Source organism: Plasmodium berghei (genome assembly GCF_900002375.2).
Source record: "Plasmodium berghei ANKA genome assembly, chromosome: 1".
Lineage (NCBI taxonomy): Eukaryota > Apicomplexa > Aconoidasida > Haemosporida > Plasmodiidae > Plasmodium > Plasmodium berghei.
This window is the reverse complement of record NC_036159.2, coordinates 394838-414419: the sequence shown is the minus strand read 5'-3', so window position 1 is coordinate 414419 and position 19582 is coordinate 394838. Positions and strand designations below refer to the sequence as shown.

Sequence of the window (19582 nt, the reverse complement as noted above, 5' to 3'; positions counted from 1 at the left end):
TATTGCTATCACATTGTTGTGATAATATGGAATGTGACAAAATCGAAATGGTCATAATATATTCAAACAACTATATATATAAAATTCCTATATATTTTTAATAGCAATATGTGTATAGATATTTTGTAATTGAAATGCATACATTCTTTTATGTGTGTGAATATGCTTGTTTTATTGCTATTTACTAATTTTTTATTATTTTCTTTATTGTTTTTCATTTTTCTAAAATTAAAATATTAAATTTTTAATAAAAAATATGCAAAATAAATTTTGAAAACTAACAGAAATGACTAATCTCCAAAATGTGCTATTATTTTATATATATATTTTTTACAAACTAATTTAGAACATTTTTATAGTTTTCCATTTACTAATAATTTTTTGTAAAAAAAATTACATATTTTAAGTTGTATATATATACATGTGTGTGCTTTGCTTATTTGGTACATTTTAAGATATCAACAAATTTGAAAATATAATTTTGGCTTTATTTTGTTCTAAAAATATTCGATTAATATTTTGAACCATTACTTCGAGATTGTTCTTTAAAAAAACATTTATTATAAAAAAAAAAAAAAAAAAATTAATGGCATACAGTGAAGCCATTACTATATACTTATAATAAATATATTACACATAAATCGAAAAATAAATAAAGAAAGAAATAATACATGTAAATACCATTTTGTTGTTTTTGATGTTTCGATCTAATTATAGTTTACTATTTCAACAAAATTCTGAAAAATATGGAATATCTTTCCCATCCGCCCCCCAAACCCGATTTTTGGATTTATTTTGCTAGCTATTTAAGAAATGGATGGATTCAGGTAAAATTAGACAAATAACATGATTTTTTTAAGAATATGGATATGTGTATGCTCTAATAAAATTACAACAAATATATAACAATTCATTATTTTCACCAATATAATTTTTGTATTTTTAAATTAAAACATTATTGTAGTGGACCTTTGTTATTATTCCTTTCTTTTTATTGGCATTTTATCTGAAATTCACAATGCGTAAGACAATAACCCCCAAAAAATGACCCAATATAATAAAAATAATATAAAGGAAGTGAAACAAATATTTTATCTATCCTCTATAAATATTAGCGAAATTTATTAAAATTATAAAACATATTATCAATCAAATTAATATTTTATTTTTTCCCACTTTTTTTTAGCTTCTTATGGACAAGATGAAAAAAACAAATAACATTCCCAACTTAATGGTGTTAAGGGAAATAAGTAAAATGCATGGAATTAAATTTCATAAAACTTTATGAATAACCTTTTATATTTAATTTTTCCATAATTAGATATATCATATGATGTTTTTTTTTATTATTATAAATTAAAAAAAAAAAATGTATTATTCGACCAAATGTATGCATATATCTACAAACACATATATTATGGCAAATACATGATTCCTCATCATGTGATCAATACATGCATATATATATATGTATGTGCGTATATATGAATACATTTAAGCGGATTAATAAATATTTCATATTATATTACAAAAACATCAATGTTTCACAAAAAAAATGAATATACTACTTTTTATTCAACTAGCCAAATATACATATGCGCATATATAAATATATTTATAAATAGCAAAATTATTTAAGCACATTATACGTATAAATACGTGCACCGGAATACAAATATGTTCGTTTTCAAGGCAAAATCCCTAATATAATTTAACCACAAAAAACCTTATATTAATAGTTATTTTAAATCATTATAATTAAATCCAAGAATCATATTAATTTTCTTTATCATTTTTTATTAGCCATGGCTTTCTTTTGACGAAATCTTGATATCTGAAATATGTCCAAAAATAACAAATAGGGAAACAAAAGCGTAAAAGGAAATAAATATTAAATTATATATACATGTATATATATACAAATTATTTAATATTATATTTATTTATAATTACCACTGTAATGAAACGCTCTCTTAATTTTTCATTTTTAGCTGTGCAATTATCGGGACCATAAGGATGTTTAATTCTAACTTCGCCATTTAGGACAAGAATATCTCTGTTGTTCCACGTACAGTCTGGATGGCTATTTTTGAAGATACAAACAAGTGTGCATATATATATATATATATATATATATAATAAAATTATGTATAAACATTTTTTTTTTAACAATATAAAATTTAAAGGTTATGATTATCAAAATATATTAAAAAAATAACTTAAAAAAGAGAAAAGCATATAAAAAGCATAATTCAGAATATTAATACATGCATAATGTAATGGTTATCATAAATATTTATTAAATTTTATGTAATTTTATTATTATTATTTTTTTGATTCTCCTTACGTTTTCCATATAAAATCAAACAACTCCTGAGCTTCATGTGTAACCCTAATACCAATTCTTGATTTTTTTTTTTCAAAATTTTCTATTGACTTTCTTTCAATTTTTTCAACAATAGCTTTATCGATTTTTGGTAATACTTCATATAACGTTTTTAATTTTTGCTTTGTTTCTATATCTACAATAGTATGCATCCTAATTATGTAGAAATTTGCTGTACCGTTTTTATTATCATCTTTTAATATAATAAAATTTGAACAGGTGTCATAACAATATAATTCTCCTTCAAATATATCCCCACTGGTTGTTTTTGTAGCTATTATATGACCAAAATATAAGGATGGATCAATATTGTTTTTAACCATAGTTCAATTTTATGAATTGTTCATATACTTCTATAATTGTTCATATATTTTTACAATTGTTCATATATTTTTACTATTGTTCATATATTTTTTGTTTTTTTTTGTTTATTATCCATTTGAATTTTAAAATATCAAATAGTAAAAACGGTATTTCAAAAAAATTTCGCCTTAATATATTATCGCAACGTATAAAATGTATAATGTATTATTTATATAGTATATAATATTGCATACTATTATAAATGTGCTGACTTAAACATTTATGCTTTTTGATATTTTAAATAAAAAGTTATTAAAAGAAATTCAATATACACAAATATCTTAAAAAAATAAAATATTGGTAGGATAAATAAGTAAATAGGTTTAAATTAAATTACCCTTTTTTTGCGCGATGTGAATATTAGTATACTAAAGGGATGGAACATATGGCATACAATGATTATATATTATGTTATATATCCAGTTTATTAGTTTAATATTTATAAATTATTTTTCCCATTTATCAACATATATATGATATCAATTTATTATTTTTTATTTATTTAAATTGCAAAATAAAAAATATAATAAGGAATTATATACGTAAAAACAACAGAAATATATTAAACCAAACATACCTTTATTACCACACAATTTTATTTACTATATGCGGATGTTAATTATAATTAATAATAAAATAATGTGGGAAAATCAATATTCGTATTAATTAGTTTTTATATAATATATATTATTAAACATTGTAGTAAAATTCATAATTGTAATGTTATGAAGTGTATATTTATTTGCGATATGGTATATGCTTTAAATTTAAGAAATCTAAATACGTAACATTATAAATACATATATTACTGGTTAATTTAATTTAGCTTCATTTTTTCTTATAATAAAAAATTAAAACAAGTATATATATATTATATAACTCTTCACCCTTTAACACATTAACCTATGTATAGTTGATGGAACTGCTTTTGCTTAATATACTATGGTCATAAATATCGGACAAATCAATTTATTGTTTTGAATAAATTCTGTGGATCTTTATTAAATGAACTATATGTATATGTAATTATATAAAGATTTAAATAAATTAATATAATGCTGTCTAACATTAATATTATAATATGTATATAGATTATGTTCTTTAAAAAAACGTATATATGTACCTATTTATTTGTACAAATTGTTCACAAAATAAACTATCTTCTTTTTTAATTACCCTATAAACTATAACTAGCAATAAACAATGTTTTATTTATTTTTTAATATATATGTTCACACGCTAATAACAAGCATATAAACGTCTATGTCACTTTATATAATTATAACGTATTATATACAAACGTGTGCGAGGTAAATAATTAAATGTATAATTTTTTACCCATTCTTATAAAAAATAAAAAATAAAAGAATATATACTATTTTATGTAATAAAAATAATGATTTAATTTTTACACACACTAATTCTCATTTTATGAAATAATTTCCTCAACTTTTTAAACATTTTTAACAATATATTGAAGCGTTATTTGACCAAAAAATAGTTAAAAAACATGATTATTAAACAAATAATTTATATTATTTCACAAATATAAACTATATTTTTGTATTATCAATAATTATAAAAAATATAATAAATAATGATCTATATATTGTGATTGTAAAAATAACACATGTACCTTATTTTGTGTATGCAACATTATAGCAGATAAGCATTAAACCTTTTTATTTCTACAAATGCGTTTTTATTTTTTTTTACGAGAATAATATATTTAAAAGTATATCAAATATTCTTTCCACAATCCATGAAAACAAGCTTATTTACACTGTACAATATCATGTATAAATTTATAAAAATATTATTCTCATAAAAGGTTGCGTAAATATTTCAATTTCTTTCTTATATTGTTTATACTTCCTCTTATTGTTAGCATTATATATTATTTTTTATATGTGCCTAGTATTTGATTACAACTTTTCATTTTTAGCTACCTTTTTTATCTCCTATTTCATTTTATTTGCTACCTCAATATATATACTATAGATTATTTATTAATTGCATTATACATCGAAATATAAATCCAATTTTTACAATTTTTGTATAATATATTTATTTGAGCGTGCATATATAAATATGGATATATAGACATATATATTAATGCCATTGGATTGATATGTGGGCATGTCATTTTAAAGCATCACGTGGTCTATTTTTGTATGCAATTTAAAAAATGGAAATAAACTATTTATTTTACATTTTTTTCATTAAATTCTTTTGATTATTTTATTTTTATATTGAATATAAATTATATGACATTTAAAAACATATGTATATTTTTTTTAAATGGTATATTTTCACAAAATTTATTATTGGCATGTGCACACCTCATTGTAATAATATAAGAAAAAAACAATTAAATAAATATGGAAGAATATATAAAATAAATCGTGTAGTACTTATAATTTATTTTTATTATTTTTTTATATTTAAAAAAAAAATTGAGTAGGAAATACTTTGGCAATAAAGTAAATGTACATATATGCATTTACAGTCTATACATTCTCACGTTATTTTTTATTTTATGATTATATTTAAAATATATGTATATTTTATTTTTTTACTTTCTTGTGAATTAAATATACTTCCTTTTTTGTTTCAATTTATATTAATATGTATATATTTGGGAAATTTTAGCATGCAAACACATTGTCATGTAGTAATTTTTTTTATTTTTTAATTTTAATATATAGTGTATGCTTATATATATGTACGTACTTTTATGCATTAATTTGTTTATTCGAAAAACATGAGAGGTTTGTATATATTACACACCTTTACAGAACATTAAAACACAAAAAAGTACATTAATTTGGTTAAATAAATACACATATAGAAATAAAATAAATTGCAATTATAGAACTTTCCTATCCATATTGTCAAAGAAAATTTGTGAAAAAATATACAAGTGTAAAAGCCATATATAATATGTCTGCATATTTTTTTTTCTATGATCCATACATAACTATTTTCACAAATTATTATAAAAGATAATATAACTCACATTTGTGTTTTCTTAGTTCTTCTCCACATGCGTATGCTTATAAAAAAAATATGCATATGGGGAAAATTTTAAAATTATTTTTATAAATTAACAAAAAAATGGAAAGAAACTTTCATGATGTAAATAGCAATAATGAAGATATAAGAAAAGGGAATTATAATGGGAATGATCAAATAGGAATAAATAATATATATATGAATAATAATAATAATATGAACAATTGTAATGTGGCAAATATAAATGCCCTAGAAAATATGAAATATAACCAAAATATATTCAACAAAAGTGATATAAATCTTTATAAATACAATTTATTGTTGAAAAGAAATAATATGCATATTCAGGATAATAGGAAAAACATCAACAGCATTATTACATCAATAAAACACACTAACCCTAATAACAATAAAAGCAATAATAACAACAGTAATTTAATAAATGGTGAATGTTATAACAATTCAAGCACCTATAATACACTCGATTTGAATAATACAAGTTATATGCAAAACCCAAATGTACATTTAAATGAATGTGAAAATATTATTTATAAAAATCAAAAGCAATTAAATAATACCATACACTGTCATAATGATATTAATAATATGAAAAATACATGTTTAAATAAAAACTTGTATGAACATTCAGATATTCAAAATAATATCCAGTTTTCTAATTATACTAGAAATATAAATAGTGAGAATAAATATCCATATAATTCTTTGAACAGTGATAATAATTCACTTATTCAATTTCAAATGGATAATTATGTGAATGAAATCGATAATAATGAGATCAAACAACTAATGATAAATATGAACACACACAAAAATTTGACACATATAAGAGAAAGAGAAATTATGAACAGTACATGTAATAACAACTTAGTGAAATCCCATGAAGAAAATTTTTTAAACTCAAACCAAAGTATAGTAAATAATAAAATAAAGATAAACCAAGAAAATCAAAATTTAAATAATGATAATATAACAAATAAAATACATTTTATGAATAATTCATTAAATGAGAATATTGCAAATAATAATTATAGCAGTAATAGTAGTATCGGTCATGGAATAAAAGACCAAGACGATAAAGGGATGCAAAATTACATGAACATTCATGAAAATCAGTATATAAATAGTAATGGTATATATGGGAATAGTAATGGCCACTTAAATAGTAATTTGTTTAATAATAATTTATATTTTCCAAATATGCAAATTAATAATAAAGTTGAAATGAATGGAAAAAATAATAAACATGATAATAAAATAAGCGAATTTAATACTACTCCAAATAACTATGATTCACTAATTAAAGTAGGAATAAAACATATTAATGGAAATAAAAATTCCACAGAACTAAAAAATAATTCGAACTTAAATAAAATAAATTTAAATGATTCGAGTGCATTATGCTCACCAATAAATGGTAATAAAAATAATATAAAATTTTCCAAATGTGTAAAAGAAAATAATGATTATATTGTAATTTCGACAAATAATAATAATTTTCGAAATATTACAAAAAATAACAATTTTGAAAACATAAAAAATATTCCCAATATTGTTAATACTGGCGATATTATTAATACTTGTAATATTGATGAAAGTGAATATTTAAATAATACTGAATCTATTGAGAATATTGAGAGCAATTCATTATTGGCTCATAAAAAAAAAGTCAATATTAATAATAAATTTCCTTTGAATATTTACATAAGTACTGATCACAATAGTAATAATAATAATAGTAATAATAGCAATAATAGTAATAATAATAATAATATCACTAAGGATATTGAAAATAATAGTGATAGTAGTAATAACAGTATACAAGTTATTGAGTGCGAAAATAAAAAAGTCCATTCTAATAATAATCCTCAAAGAAATAAAATTGTAAATAATGCCAATACTAATAATAATATAGAATCTTTTGATACTAATTCCTTTCCATATGCAAACTATATTATAAATAATTCATCCAAAATGAAAAACATAAGCCATAATAATATCAATGGGAAAAATTTTAATAATAATGGAATCTATGGAGAAAATATGAATATACATGACAAAGATGGTAAGTTATATAACAATTTGAGCAATTTTTATAGTAATTTAAATATTAATAATTCACAAAACTTAAGAAAAATGGATAATAATATTTCTCGAAATGGTAATGATAATAATAACTATATGCATGATTATAACAGTTTTTCAAATAATGGTAATAATTTATATAATAATATAAATCCAAATAATAATGGATATTTAAAACAAAAAAATAAAGAAATTATAATGAATCATCAAAATGATAGAACACATTTAAATAATGACGTATTTATAAATTTAGATAATTCAACAAATACGCCATTATCAAATTCTGCATCATTTGGAACAATTTCAAATTCCCATTTAAATAATATTCAAAATAATTCTAATCAAATAAATCCAGATATCCTTATTAATAATGAAGTAAATTCTAGTCATATATCAAATGTAATAAATAATGGAAACCCAAATTATATGACAAAGGGTTTACGAAATAATAACAATAATAATGTATTAATAAACGATGTAACGAATATAAATTCCCAAAAAACAGGGAAACATGTAAACAGTTTTATGAGCAATTTAACTAACAATAATGGCTTTAATTTATATAATAACATAGATATGGGTATAAATAAAAATACAGAAAATAATAGTGGAAATATGAATAAAATATTTCCAGTACACACAAATATGAGTAGCGATTTAAAAAACACAATAAATAATTTAAATGATAATAACAAATCAATGACAATAAAACCGCCATTAACAAATTTTGCTCCCATAAATCAGACACAAAATAATTATAATATAAAAAAATATGTATATGCATCAAATATAAATAAAAATATGGATGGATATTCTCCTAAATTAATAGAATATTCTTTAAAAAATGATAATACAAAAGGAGTAAATTATAATATAAAAGATAGATCTTTAGCAAACGAAAATGCGATAAATTTTATGAGAAGGAATGGAATAAATGATCATTTTATGAATAAAAGTGTGGTTCATAATTTAGCAAATAATGGGAATGAAATAGAAAATATGACAAACAGCTTACAAATAATAAATAACATCCAAATTAATCGTTCTAGTGATATAAATAAATACAAAAACGAATTATTAAATAATTTAAATGATTTTTCAAATAGGAATGATGGTGATAATTTAATTCTAAACCGTGAACATGCAGAAATATTCAGCGACAGAAATAATAATTTTTTTTACAAGGATATAACAAACAATAACATGAATGCGAATATGAATATGAATGCAAATGTGAATGCGAATATGAATATGAATGCAAATGTGAATGCGAATATGAATATGAATGCAAATGTGAATGCGAATATAAATAGTAGCGGAAATAATATTTCAATTAATAATTTGCAAAACAATATGACATTAAATGGGAATTATGATTTATTGAAAATTATGAATATATCTAACGATGATAATAAATTAAACTCAATAGATGTAAAAAATAATTTAAGCAATTTAACAAATATGGATAATTTTCAAAATAAAATCCAACTAAGACAAAAAACACATGCATGTTCAGAAAATGGAGGTTGCAATAACATGGAAAGAAATAATAGTGCAGGTATGAGTAATCGAACTAATAATAATTTAGGTGGAGTGTTAAATATCGGAAATATTAATTATAATAAATTTTATGATACAACACAGCAAAATTCTCGTATTCAAAAAAATAATATTCGACAAAATAATCCAAATATAAATGGAATATCTAATAATGGTAATTCTATGAACAATATTTCAAATATATATTCAACAGTAAATCATTTAAATAGTAATGCGAATAGAAGTAATTTAAATGTCAATGAAATTGCAAATAATAATAAAATACATTTATTAAATAATAATGTAACCACACAGACAATCGATGGATTAATATTAATGCGAAATAAATGTACATCTAATGATATAAAATATTTTCAAAATGAATATGAAAATGGAATAAATAAGATAGGATATACTTCTAGTAATGGTAATAATCAAATAGGAAAATATGAATTAAATTTAAAAAATAAAGATACATTGCCTCGTTCCAATACTAATGAACTTTCCCCACTTTTTAATAAAAATGAATATTTATATCATGCTCAAAATAATAATAACAAATATCCTGACATGTATAATAACAATATTGGAAATCACAATACTCAAATGGTTAATTCAAACAATAATGGATATGTGAAAAATGGAATTAATAATATAAACAAAAATAATTTATTTAAAGTAGAAAATGTAAATAGGATAAATAACAATAATATTGCCTATAAAGGAAATTATAACAATGGAATTAAATACAATAAGGAGCACAATATAGATACAGAAATAAATAACAATACTAAAGAATCTATCAATCCAACTAATGTAAATAATTATAATGATTTAAGAAAAAATAGTTATCAAATTATTAATGATAATAATGGGGGATTTAATGAAAGTGAAAAAGGAACTTCATCAAATTATAATTTTCAACATAACGAAATAATCAGAAATTGTATATATGATGTTGAAGCAGACAAATTAGTAAAAAATGAAAATATTAACAAAAACAATAGAGGGGGATTTGATTATATTAATAATAATTTTAATAATGCTTATAGTACAATAAGTGAAAATTATAATAGAAATAATTTTGCTAAATATGAATTTAATAAAATAATGAATACAATGTCAAAAGGAGATCTAAATAATTCACTAAATTTAAAAAACTTAACTAACATTAATAAAAATTTTAATATTCTAATGAGTAATTTGGATTCACAAAATGTAGGGAATTATGTAAATCACGAAACTAAAGACAATTGTAATATTAATATTGATGATAATAATAATAATCAATTTTATAATGGAAATAATCATAAAATGTATATCCATGATAATCATAAAAAAAATATTCAATCAAATAATCTGAATATTTTTAATGATAATAATAAAAGCAGTTGTAGTAATGGAAATAATGTTGGGGAAATAAATATGCTTAGCAAAAAAAATAATATGATATCTGAAAATATTAATGCTAATAATATTAGTTTAAATAATATTGCCTTCAAAGTACAAATGCAAAAAAATGGATATATGAGTAATGATAATAATATTTCTGGAATTTCAGATATGGGAAATTTTGGAAATCAGGATAATTTGATGTATATTCTAAATCGCAATAATAATGTTTTAATGAAAAATGGAAATAACGTAAATGGAAATGTAGGGTATATAAATACACCATTAAACAATGATGGAATATTAGGATTAAACAATCATATAAATTTTAATACAATACATAATAATGTGACAAATATTAATAACAACAATGTAGATCATTTAATTATTAGCAACATTTCACAGGGAAAAAATAATAATGATCAATCAAAATTTAATATGAATCAACATTTTCAAGAAATTAAAAATGGGTATCCAAAAATAGGAAACAAAAGAAAACAAATAGAGCCTTCAAAAACAATTGATCTATCAAATATTGATGAAAATCAGTTTTTAAATAATGGAAAAAAAAATGTAAGAAGAAAAAAAAAAGAAAGTGTCAATACATCATCAGGATCATCTGGTAATGATGCTTTATTGCCAAACTCAAAAAATAAAATACTTGGAAAAATTTCACAAAATACATTCCAAAACCATAATACTACAAAGTTATCAATTTCTACGAATAATTCTGAATTGGATACAAATCAACAATCTCACATAACCCCTGAGTCTAATACCTTATCAAATTGTGGAACATCTAAACAATTCACTGAACCCTTAACAAATTCAGAAACAAATATATTAAATAATAGCATAAAGGAAAATATTTATAATAGTGATATAGGAAAATCAGAAAATATGCAAATAGTTGATAATAATTATATCATTCATAATAATACAATTGGAAATATCAATTACACAGCCTTCGAAAGAAATAATGTTTCTATGAATGAAAATTTGAAAAATAGCAATAATATAATTTACAAAGAAAATGGTTCTGTAAACAATCAAAATAATGCATCTAATACAAAAGATATGAACACAATGATGATGGGTTCTGGTAACGAATTTTATCATAAAATAAAAATATATGATAATGATGTAAATATATGGGATAACAAAAATGGTGTTATGTCCAGAAAAAATGATCAGTTTCAATTCCCTTCATATTATAATAATATGAAAAGGAATGAAACTGAAAATGGACAAAAGGTTTATCAAAAAGATGTGTTGTTTCCAAATACAAAAATATCAGAAATTTCAGTAACAGATTCAACTATCTCAGATTATAAAAATGAAGAACACGATTTAAAAGAAAACCAAGTTCAAAAATCGTTTGAATATATAGATAAACATATAGCCAATTATGAAAATTTAATTACTAATCTTTCTTTTATTAGTGATAAGGGAAATAAAGAAATAAAAAAAGAAAATGATAAAATTTATAATGGAGTTATGAATTTCATTCCTACTAACATAAATATAGAAAATTTAACAGAAAAAAAAAATGGCATTGAATATGATTCTACATCTATTTGTAAAAATATAAATGAATTATTTGATAATAAAATAGAGAATGAAAAAATAAACAAATCAAATAGTGACATAAATATATCAAATTCATCATATAATATGTTAGTGCAAAGTAATAATCAAACTGAAAGTGTTATAGATAATTCACATATTAAGGAAAACAACCAAAATGCAAGCTTATTAAATGTGCCACTATATTTAAACGAAGTAGATAAAATGGATGATAATGATAATGTCAATAAAGAAAACAAATTTGAAGCAAACGAATTTGAAGATAATATGAACAAACACGTTTTTTTCAAAAATAAAAAACAATACGAAACATATATAATGTTTAATGACATAAATGCTGGTAAGGATAATATAAATTTATTTATGTCAATGAATATTTCACCATTTAATCAAAGTTGTAGAAAACAGAATGAAGCATATAACTTATATTTAGAAAATGAAGAAGGAAATGAAATGAATGTAAATCAAACTGAAAATATAAATACATCAAATATACAAAATGATAATCCAGTTGTATTATATAATGATCTTAATTCTGAGAAATGTGATTTAACTAATGATGAAATGAATGGCCATATATTGAGAAATTTCATTGGAAAGACAATCGAATTTAACGAAAATATAAATATAAGTGAAAATGAAATGATAAAGAATAATATGTTAAGAAGTTTGTTAAGTATAAATTCTAAGGCAGAAATTAAAAAAATAATAGAAAATAAAATATTTGAAAAAAATAATGAAAATAAAAAAATAGTATTCAGTGTTGTTAAACAAATTGATGGTGCAAAATTTTTGTATATATTAAGAATTATATTAAAAGAACAAAATATAAGTTGCAATAAAAACAAAATAAAAGTTTTGAAAATACAAAAAAAAAAAATTCTTTATAAAACATTTTATCAAAAAAGTAAGTATAAAATAAATATATTTTCCTCAAATTATGTATGATAGATCTATATTAGTTTTTTTTTATTTTTCACATAATATATTCGAGTACAAGAAATTAACAATTATATATATATATAACCATAAACCTTATGTTATTTTTTTTTTTAAAGGTAATAAATCAAAAGCTTTAACCCTTGAATATATTCTTAAACCATATCACAATGTTATAGGGGAAATGAACTGGTAAATATTTTTTTTCAATTTGTGCAGGTTCATACATATGTTATTGGATTTAAACCATATAACTATTTATCTATATCTTCACATATATATAGAAAGTTATTCATGTGTATGTACATCATAATTTATGCAAATTGGATGGTTATAAATAAATGAATTTTCTTAATTTATTTGCCTCAGTTTAGTGAGATCAGAAGAATGCCTACTTGAAAGTGATCGAGAAAAAAGAAATATTGAAAAAATAATAAATGCAAATTTTGAAATAACAACAACAACTGTATCTATGGCTACTCCCACAATTATTAATCTATTTAAGAATGACTACATGTAAGGAACTATATATATATGAACTATTTTTTTTTGTGTTAATATTATTATATTGTTTCAACTTTTTTTTTTATAAAAGGTTACAAAACTCGTATTATTGCGATATCTGGTCTTTTTATCTTTGCCTAAATGACCAGTTTAATGCTACTATTGAATTTCACCAAAATATGGTAATTATAGAAAAGGGAATATTGCATGATATATGTGTAAATGTGATACATTGTTTATAAAAAAATTCATTCTTTTTAATTATACAGAATAAAGCCAATGGAAATAAATTGTATAAGCTAAGCATACGGGCACATTGTGAAAATTACGAGACATTTTTTGAGAATTTTATAGAATTTTTGGTTTAATTTTTTTCTTTTTTATTGTTTTGTCTTTTTTTTGTTAAGATAAATGTGTTAATTTAGATAAAAAAATTAACTCATTCTATGTTTGTATTTAAAATAATTGTATATTCCACAATATATTAGTGTTTGAAATTGTCAGAATAATGAATATTCATGTTTTAATATATTTTTTATAAACACGAAATTCATGTAACACCCAACATAAAAATCGTATAAAATGATAAACAATTATGATAATGTAGTTTAACTCATATATAAACTTTTGTCAATGTATTTGGAAAAGACATTAATATCCACATAAATATCATGTACATGTTAGCTGTTACTTTATTTTGTTTGCTTAAAAAACAACAAAATATAAAATAATTTTGTTAAAACTGTCTTTTAGTCTCCATTAATTTATATATAATGAATATAAATTAATTATTATAATAAATTTATTTATATTTGTACAAAAGTTATAATTTCCCTTAAAAATTAAATGTACTTTTTATTATATATGCATGCATATATATACTAATTCGTTTTAAAAAAATATATCTTTCTATACTTTACGATTTCAAGTTTTTATTATATTTTATATTCGTAAAATATTTGTATTTTTTCGATATTATTTTTAACTTGTTATTTTAAAAGATATGGCAATAATTCCTATTATATATCTTTAAATTGGTGTTATTTTTTAAATAGGTAACTAATAAAGAATTAAGCCTATTAACAAAATTATAACAATTGAAATACATTGTTACCTTTAAATAATAAAAATTATTTATGAAATTCTTAATAAATTCACTTTTTAAACATAATTATTTTTAATACATTTTTTTAGCGTTATAATACTCCTGTTTTTATAGAACAATAATAAATTTTAATGGCGGAAAACATACATATATATAATATAAATTTTTTAATTATAATTTCCCTTATACTAAAATAAATATTATATAATGCATACTGATAGCGCCATAGGGGTTTATAAGTAATATATAACTTTTTTTCCTTTCATGTTTTTTATATATGTATTATTTGGTATAATAATAGATAGGTGACATATATATTATGCATGTTATAATATTATGCATATATAATATATATTATGTATGCATATAATAATATATTTTTCTTATATATTTTTATATACATAAAAAACATATAAATTATTTATATATAATGGTTGATTATACAATGTAAAATATGAAATTTTTTTTTTTCAAATTCAAATTTTATTTATTAATTATAAGCAAATAAAAATTTTCCTTTAAAATTTAAAATCAAATTTAAGATAGCTTTCCCAATTTAAAACAAAGCTTTGAAACTTATAACATTATCACTTATATACTTTTTTCTTGAAAATGGTAAAAAAAATATTTACATAAAAAACTTGTTATACATAATGTGATTAAATGAAAATTTAAACTCCTTGAACTACATAACATGCTAAAATAACTGTTTCATATAAATAAATAATTGTGTTTTTTTTTTTTTTAGGGATCAATTAAAACATTCAGATTAAAACAAAAACTTGGAAAATGTAAAAAGCAAAACAGGCCTGTACCTCACTGGTATAGATTGAGAAAAGATACTAAAATAAGGTAATATTAATATATAATTTTAATAAAAAAAAAAAAACATATATTTAGCGATACTATATCGGTTATAGTATTAAGTTATCGCAGATTGGGTATATTATATATAATGAAATTTTATATTCCCCCCTCCCCTTTATATTTTTTACAACATTTTATAATATCATTTATTTTTCACCCACCTCCACATTTAGATATAACACTAAAAGAAGGCACTGGAGAAGAACTAAATTAGGATTATAAATATTCAACTCAGTATTTTTATATCCTAATAAATATTATTTTGAATAAACATATATAGTGGTGATTTTACAGAAACAATAGGAACAAATACGAAAAATGGAAAAATAATAAGGCCTCTAATACTACTTAGTACTATGCATATTGTATGTATTTTTTTTTTTTAATTATGCATATAATATGCAAAAATAAATATTAATGTCTTGTTTTATCAATTAAATTAATAAACTTATATATTACGTATAAATAAGAAACATATATTTTAAAGAAAAATAGTAAACTTTTTTATTCGCGCATGTATATGCAATTACTTAAAAATCCTGCAAATAAAAATGTAAAGAATTCACACTTATTAGTTTTATAAATGAACAAAGATATATTTAATTGTTACTATCCTTTTCCTTTATATTTACTCATATAATTCGATTTGTTCTTGTGTAATTAAAATATACAAAAGATAACTTTTGTTGTGTGCTCAGGTAGCGCAATGCATTACTGTATGCTTGTAATATCCTTATATCGCATATTTAAAAAAAAACAATAATCGTGATTTTGTATATAATTGTATAAATACATATGTATATGCATATATACTATATTCCTATTTTTATCTTTTATATATGTAAGGAAAATAGGGGAATATAAAAAATTATAATATCCCCATCATTTATAATTGTGGCAATGGAGATTGTAACAATAAAAAAAATAAATAATATCAAAAATACAATTTATTGTGGAATAAAAATATATATCTTTTGTTTTATATGATAAAATTTTCATGAAAAATGTTATTTATTATATATGTCCATGTAAAAAATAAAAAATGGTACTATTTGTGCAATGATTGAACAGACACAAATACCTATTAAAAAATTAACTTGAAGGTAAACAAAATATTTAAGAATATTATTTTTACTTTGAAGTTTCAATAGTTTGTCAAATTATGTTTATATTCACCTTTAAAAAATTGTATTTTAAAGTATTTCATAATTACAATTTATAAAAAGTATTTATTTTTATTTACATATTTGTATTTTTTTGTATTGTATTTTGCACACACACAATACATAATGTAATAAAATTAATTCTAATTTATTGAATAAAGACAAGATTGTTAATTTGGTGTTAACTGCATTCCCCTTGTATTCTAAAAAAAATAATAATTTAATTTTATTTTTGTGGTTTGTTTGTCTAAATTTTTTTTAATTACATTTTTTGTATAACTTGTGTAATTCTTACTTTATCTTTGTTGTTTTTTTGGCAAAATAAAATAATTGAAAAAGAAATGGATAACATTACGGTTAATATAAATAATAGTAACGACTTTAATGAAATTATACATGAAATAAAATCAAAACAACTTTGCAATGAAAGTATAAAAAGTTCAAAAATGGCGAAATTAAAATTAACCACACAAAAGGTTAATGGTAATGATAATGATGGTACAAAGATGATAAATGAATTCGAAGAATATATGAATAAAAGAGTTCCTAACAAAAATAAAAATAAAAAAGAAACAACTCTACACAAATTAAAAAGTGAACAAAATTTAAGGAAACGAAATTTGTCAGATACCCCAATTTTCCCACGCATTACTTCATTAATTTTAGATCATGAAAAAGACAACAGTAATTCGGACTATTCTTATAAAACAAAAAATACAAAGGATTATAAAATAAATAAATATGTTTCTAATAATAAATTTGAGAAAAGTAGCATATATGACATTTATGCGAAAACATTAAAAAAACTTTCAATTGAAGAAGAAAATAATGAAGAAAGTTATTACAATGATAGTAATAATATAACCCAAGAAAAAAAAAATAAAAATATAAATAGAACAGATATTCACATTAATGAATCAGATACATCATTACATAATTCCACTTCAATATATGAAACCCAAAATTCGAGTATTGAAAAAAATAGAAACTATCTAAAAGAAAAAGCTATAAGAAATAAAGATATAAATATAAAAGGACGAAAACAAAAAAGTGATTTAATTCATCGATATAATATGAATGATTCAGAGAATGTGAATTTTAATACTTCAAGGGGAAATGATACAAAAGATTCATATTATAACTCTTTTGAAAATTCAAACTTAAGTAGTGATCACTATGCTTATAAAAACAAAAAGAAAAATAAAAAAGAAAATACATTTTATTATACAAATGAAGAAAGAAATAAAACTTATTCCAACGAATCAGATTTTTCTCATGAAAACCTTAGTGTAGAAGGAAATGTAAATTATAGAAAAGGTGATAATAATAACGAAATAAATAATATAGCTGAAAATGGAAATAATTTAAATGATCATAATTCTTTATCGATTGAAAATCATAAATATAAAAAAGAGGAAGCAAAAAATGATCATTTAATTAAAAAAAAAAAAAAAAAAACCTTGAATTATTCTGACAATCATTCCGAAAAAGACGGTTCCACAAAATCATTAAAAATTGGTAATGAAATGAATATGTATCATTCATTAAATGATAAAATATATAAAAAGAGAAGCGCAATATATTCGAAAGAAAGTTTAAAATATGATAAATCCGACATAACTACAACTGATTCGGAATATTATATGAATGATAAATATCAAAAATATATTAAAAAACAAATACCTTCTATTGAAGATGATTATAAACACAAAGAAAAATTATTAAAAATCGTAAATAGTAAAAATATTTTAAGTATTAGGAAAATTCTAATAATAATGAGAGAATTTTATATTGGATTTATAGGATTGCAGCTAATTTATTTTATAACATATCTTTTGTTTGGAAATAATAGTGTATATTTGATACAGATCATTTCAATATCATGTACCTTTTTTTCATTATTAGATGCTAATTATCACGGATATTTATTAAACGGATTCATTGATATGTGTATAGCAATTTTTTTAAATATAGCCATTATAGAAAATATTGCTGGTTTTATAACCTTACAATCTAACAGTGTCCTAAAAAATATAACTATATCAAATGTAGTTTTCCTCTATTTCTTTTCAATATTTTCATTTTTAAACAGCTATTTTATATATAAATTACATTCCCTTGAAAGGAAAAATATTAAATACGTTATAGAAAGCATTGAATCAAAGGTAAACAATGATGTTAAAAATAAAGCATAGCTTCCACATATGAATAGTTATTAAAAAAACATTATTTTTTTTAATTATTAATCAAATTGAACTTGTAAAAAAAAAGATATATTTAATAATATAAATGATTAGTATTTTACATTTTCTGATAATGCTTATAATTTTTTTTCATTATACATATTCTAGCATTAAAAAATTATTTTTTTTATATGTAACATCTTATGTTAGAATTAATAGCTAAAAACTTTGTTGTTTTATCTTGTCAAAAATATTTTTGTGCTATTTATATTTTTATAACTTTAAACTATATTTTTCATTTAATAAATGAAGAATGAAAAAAATGCCTAAATTTAAAAAATATATATTTTTTGGACACAACTTTTTAAATAGTAAAAAAAAGTTAAATAATTTGAATATTTGTTCTCATTATATAGTTTTATTTTGTCCCTGTCTT

At 20.7% G+C, this 19582-nt stretch overlaps 5 protein-coding genes across 5 annotated transcripts; 4 read left to right on the top strand and 1 right to left on the bottom strand.

Moving 5' to 3' along the window:
- Window positions 1-746: 746 nt before the first annotated feature.
- On the top strand, window positions 747-1218 carry PBANKA_0110300 (conserved Plasmodium protein, unknown function; the record flags this gene model as incomplete). The annotated part of the gene is made up of 3 exons (XM_034563786.1): window positions 747-827; window positions 965-1022; window positions 1187-1218. The coding sequence occupies 3 exons, from the start codon at window positions 747-749 to the stop codon at window positions 1216-1218; spliced, it is 171 nt and encodes a 56-aa protein (XP_034419703.1).
- A 571-nt stretch (window positions 1219-1789) lies between these two features.
- Window positions 1790-2709, bottom strand: PBANKA_0110200 (lsm12, putative; the record flags this gene model as incomplete). The annotated part of the gene is made up of 3 exons (XM_034563775.1): window positions 1790-1834; window positions 1954-2083; window positions 2348-2709. The coding sequence occupies 3 exons, from the start codon at window positions 2707-2709 to the stop codon at window positions 1790-1792; spliced, it is 537 nt and encodes a 178-aa protein (XP_034419702.1).
- A 3157-nt stretch (window positions 2710-5866) lies between these two features.
- Window positions 5867-14196, top strand: PBANKA_0110100 (conserved Plasmodium protein, unknown function; the record flags this gene model as incomplete). The annotated part of the gene is made up of 5 exons (XM_034563764.1): window positions 5867-13292; window positions 13444-13516; window positions 13694-13840; window positions 13920-14010; window positions 14098-14196. The coding sequence occupies 5 exons, from the start codon at window positions 5867-5869 to the stop codon at window positions 14194-14196; spliced, it is 7836 nt and encodes a 2611-aa protein (XP_034419701.1).
- A 1349-nt stretch (window positions 14197-15545) lies between these two features.
- PBANKA_0110000 (60S ribosomal protein L39, putative) lies at window positions 15546-16022 on the top strand (the record flags this gene model as incomplete). The annotated part of the gene is made up of 3 exons (XM_034563753.1): window positions 15546-15548; window positions 15682-15785; window positions 15974-16022. 3 exons carry the CDS (start codon window positions 15546-15548, stop codon window positions 16020-16022), a joined length of 156 nt encoding a protein of 51 aa, XP_034419700.1.
- A 1282-nt stretch (window positions 16023-17304) lies between these two features.
- Window positions 17305-19158, top strand: PBANKA_0109900 (basal complex transmembrane protein 1, putative; the record flags this gene model as incomplete). The annotated part of the gene is made up of 1 exon (XM_034563742.1): window positions 17305-19158. One exon carries the CDS (start codon window positions 17305-17307, stop codon window positions 19156-19158), a length of 1854 nt encoding a protein of 617 aa, XP_034419699.1.
- Between the last annotated feature and the right edge of the window lie 424 nt (window positions 19159-19582).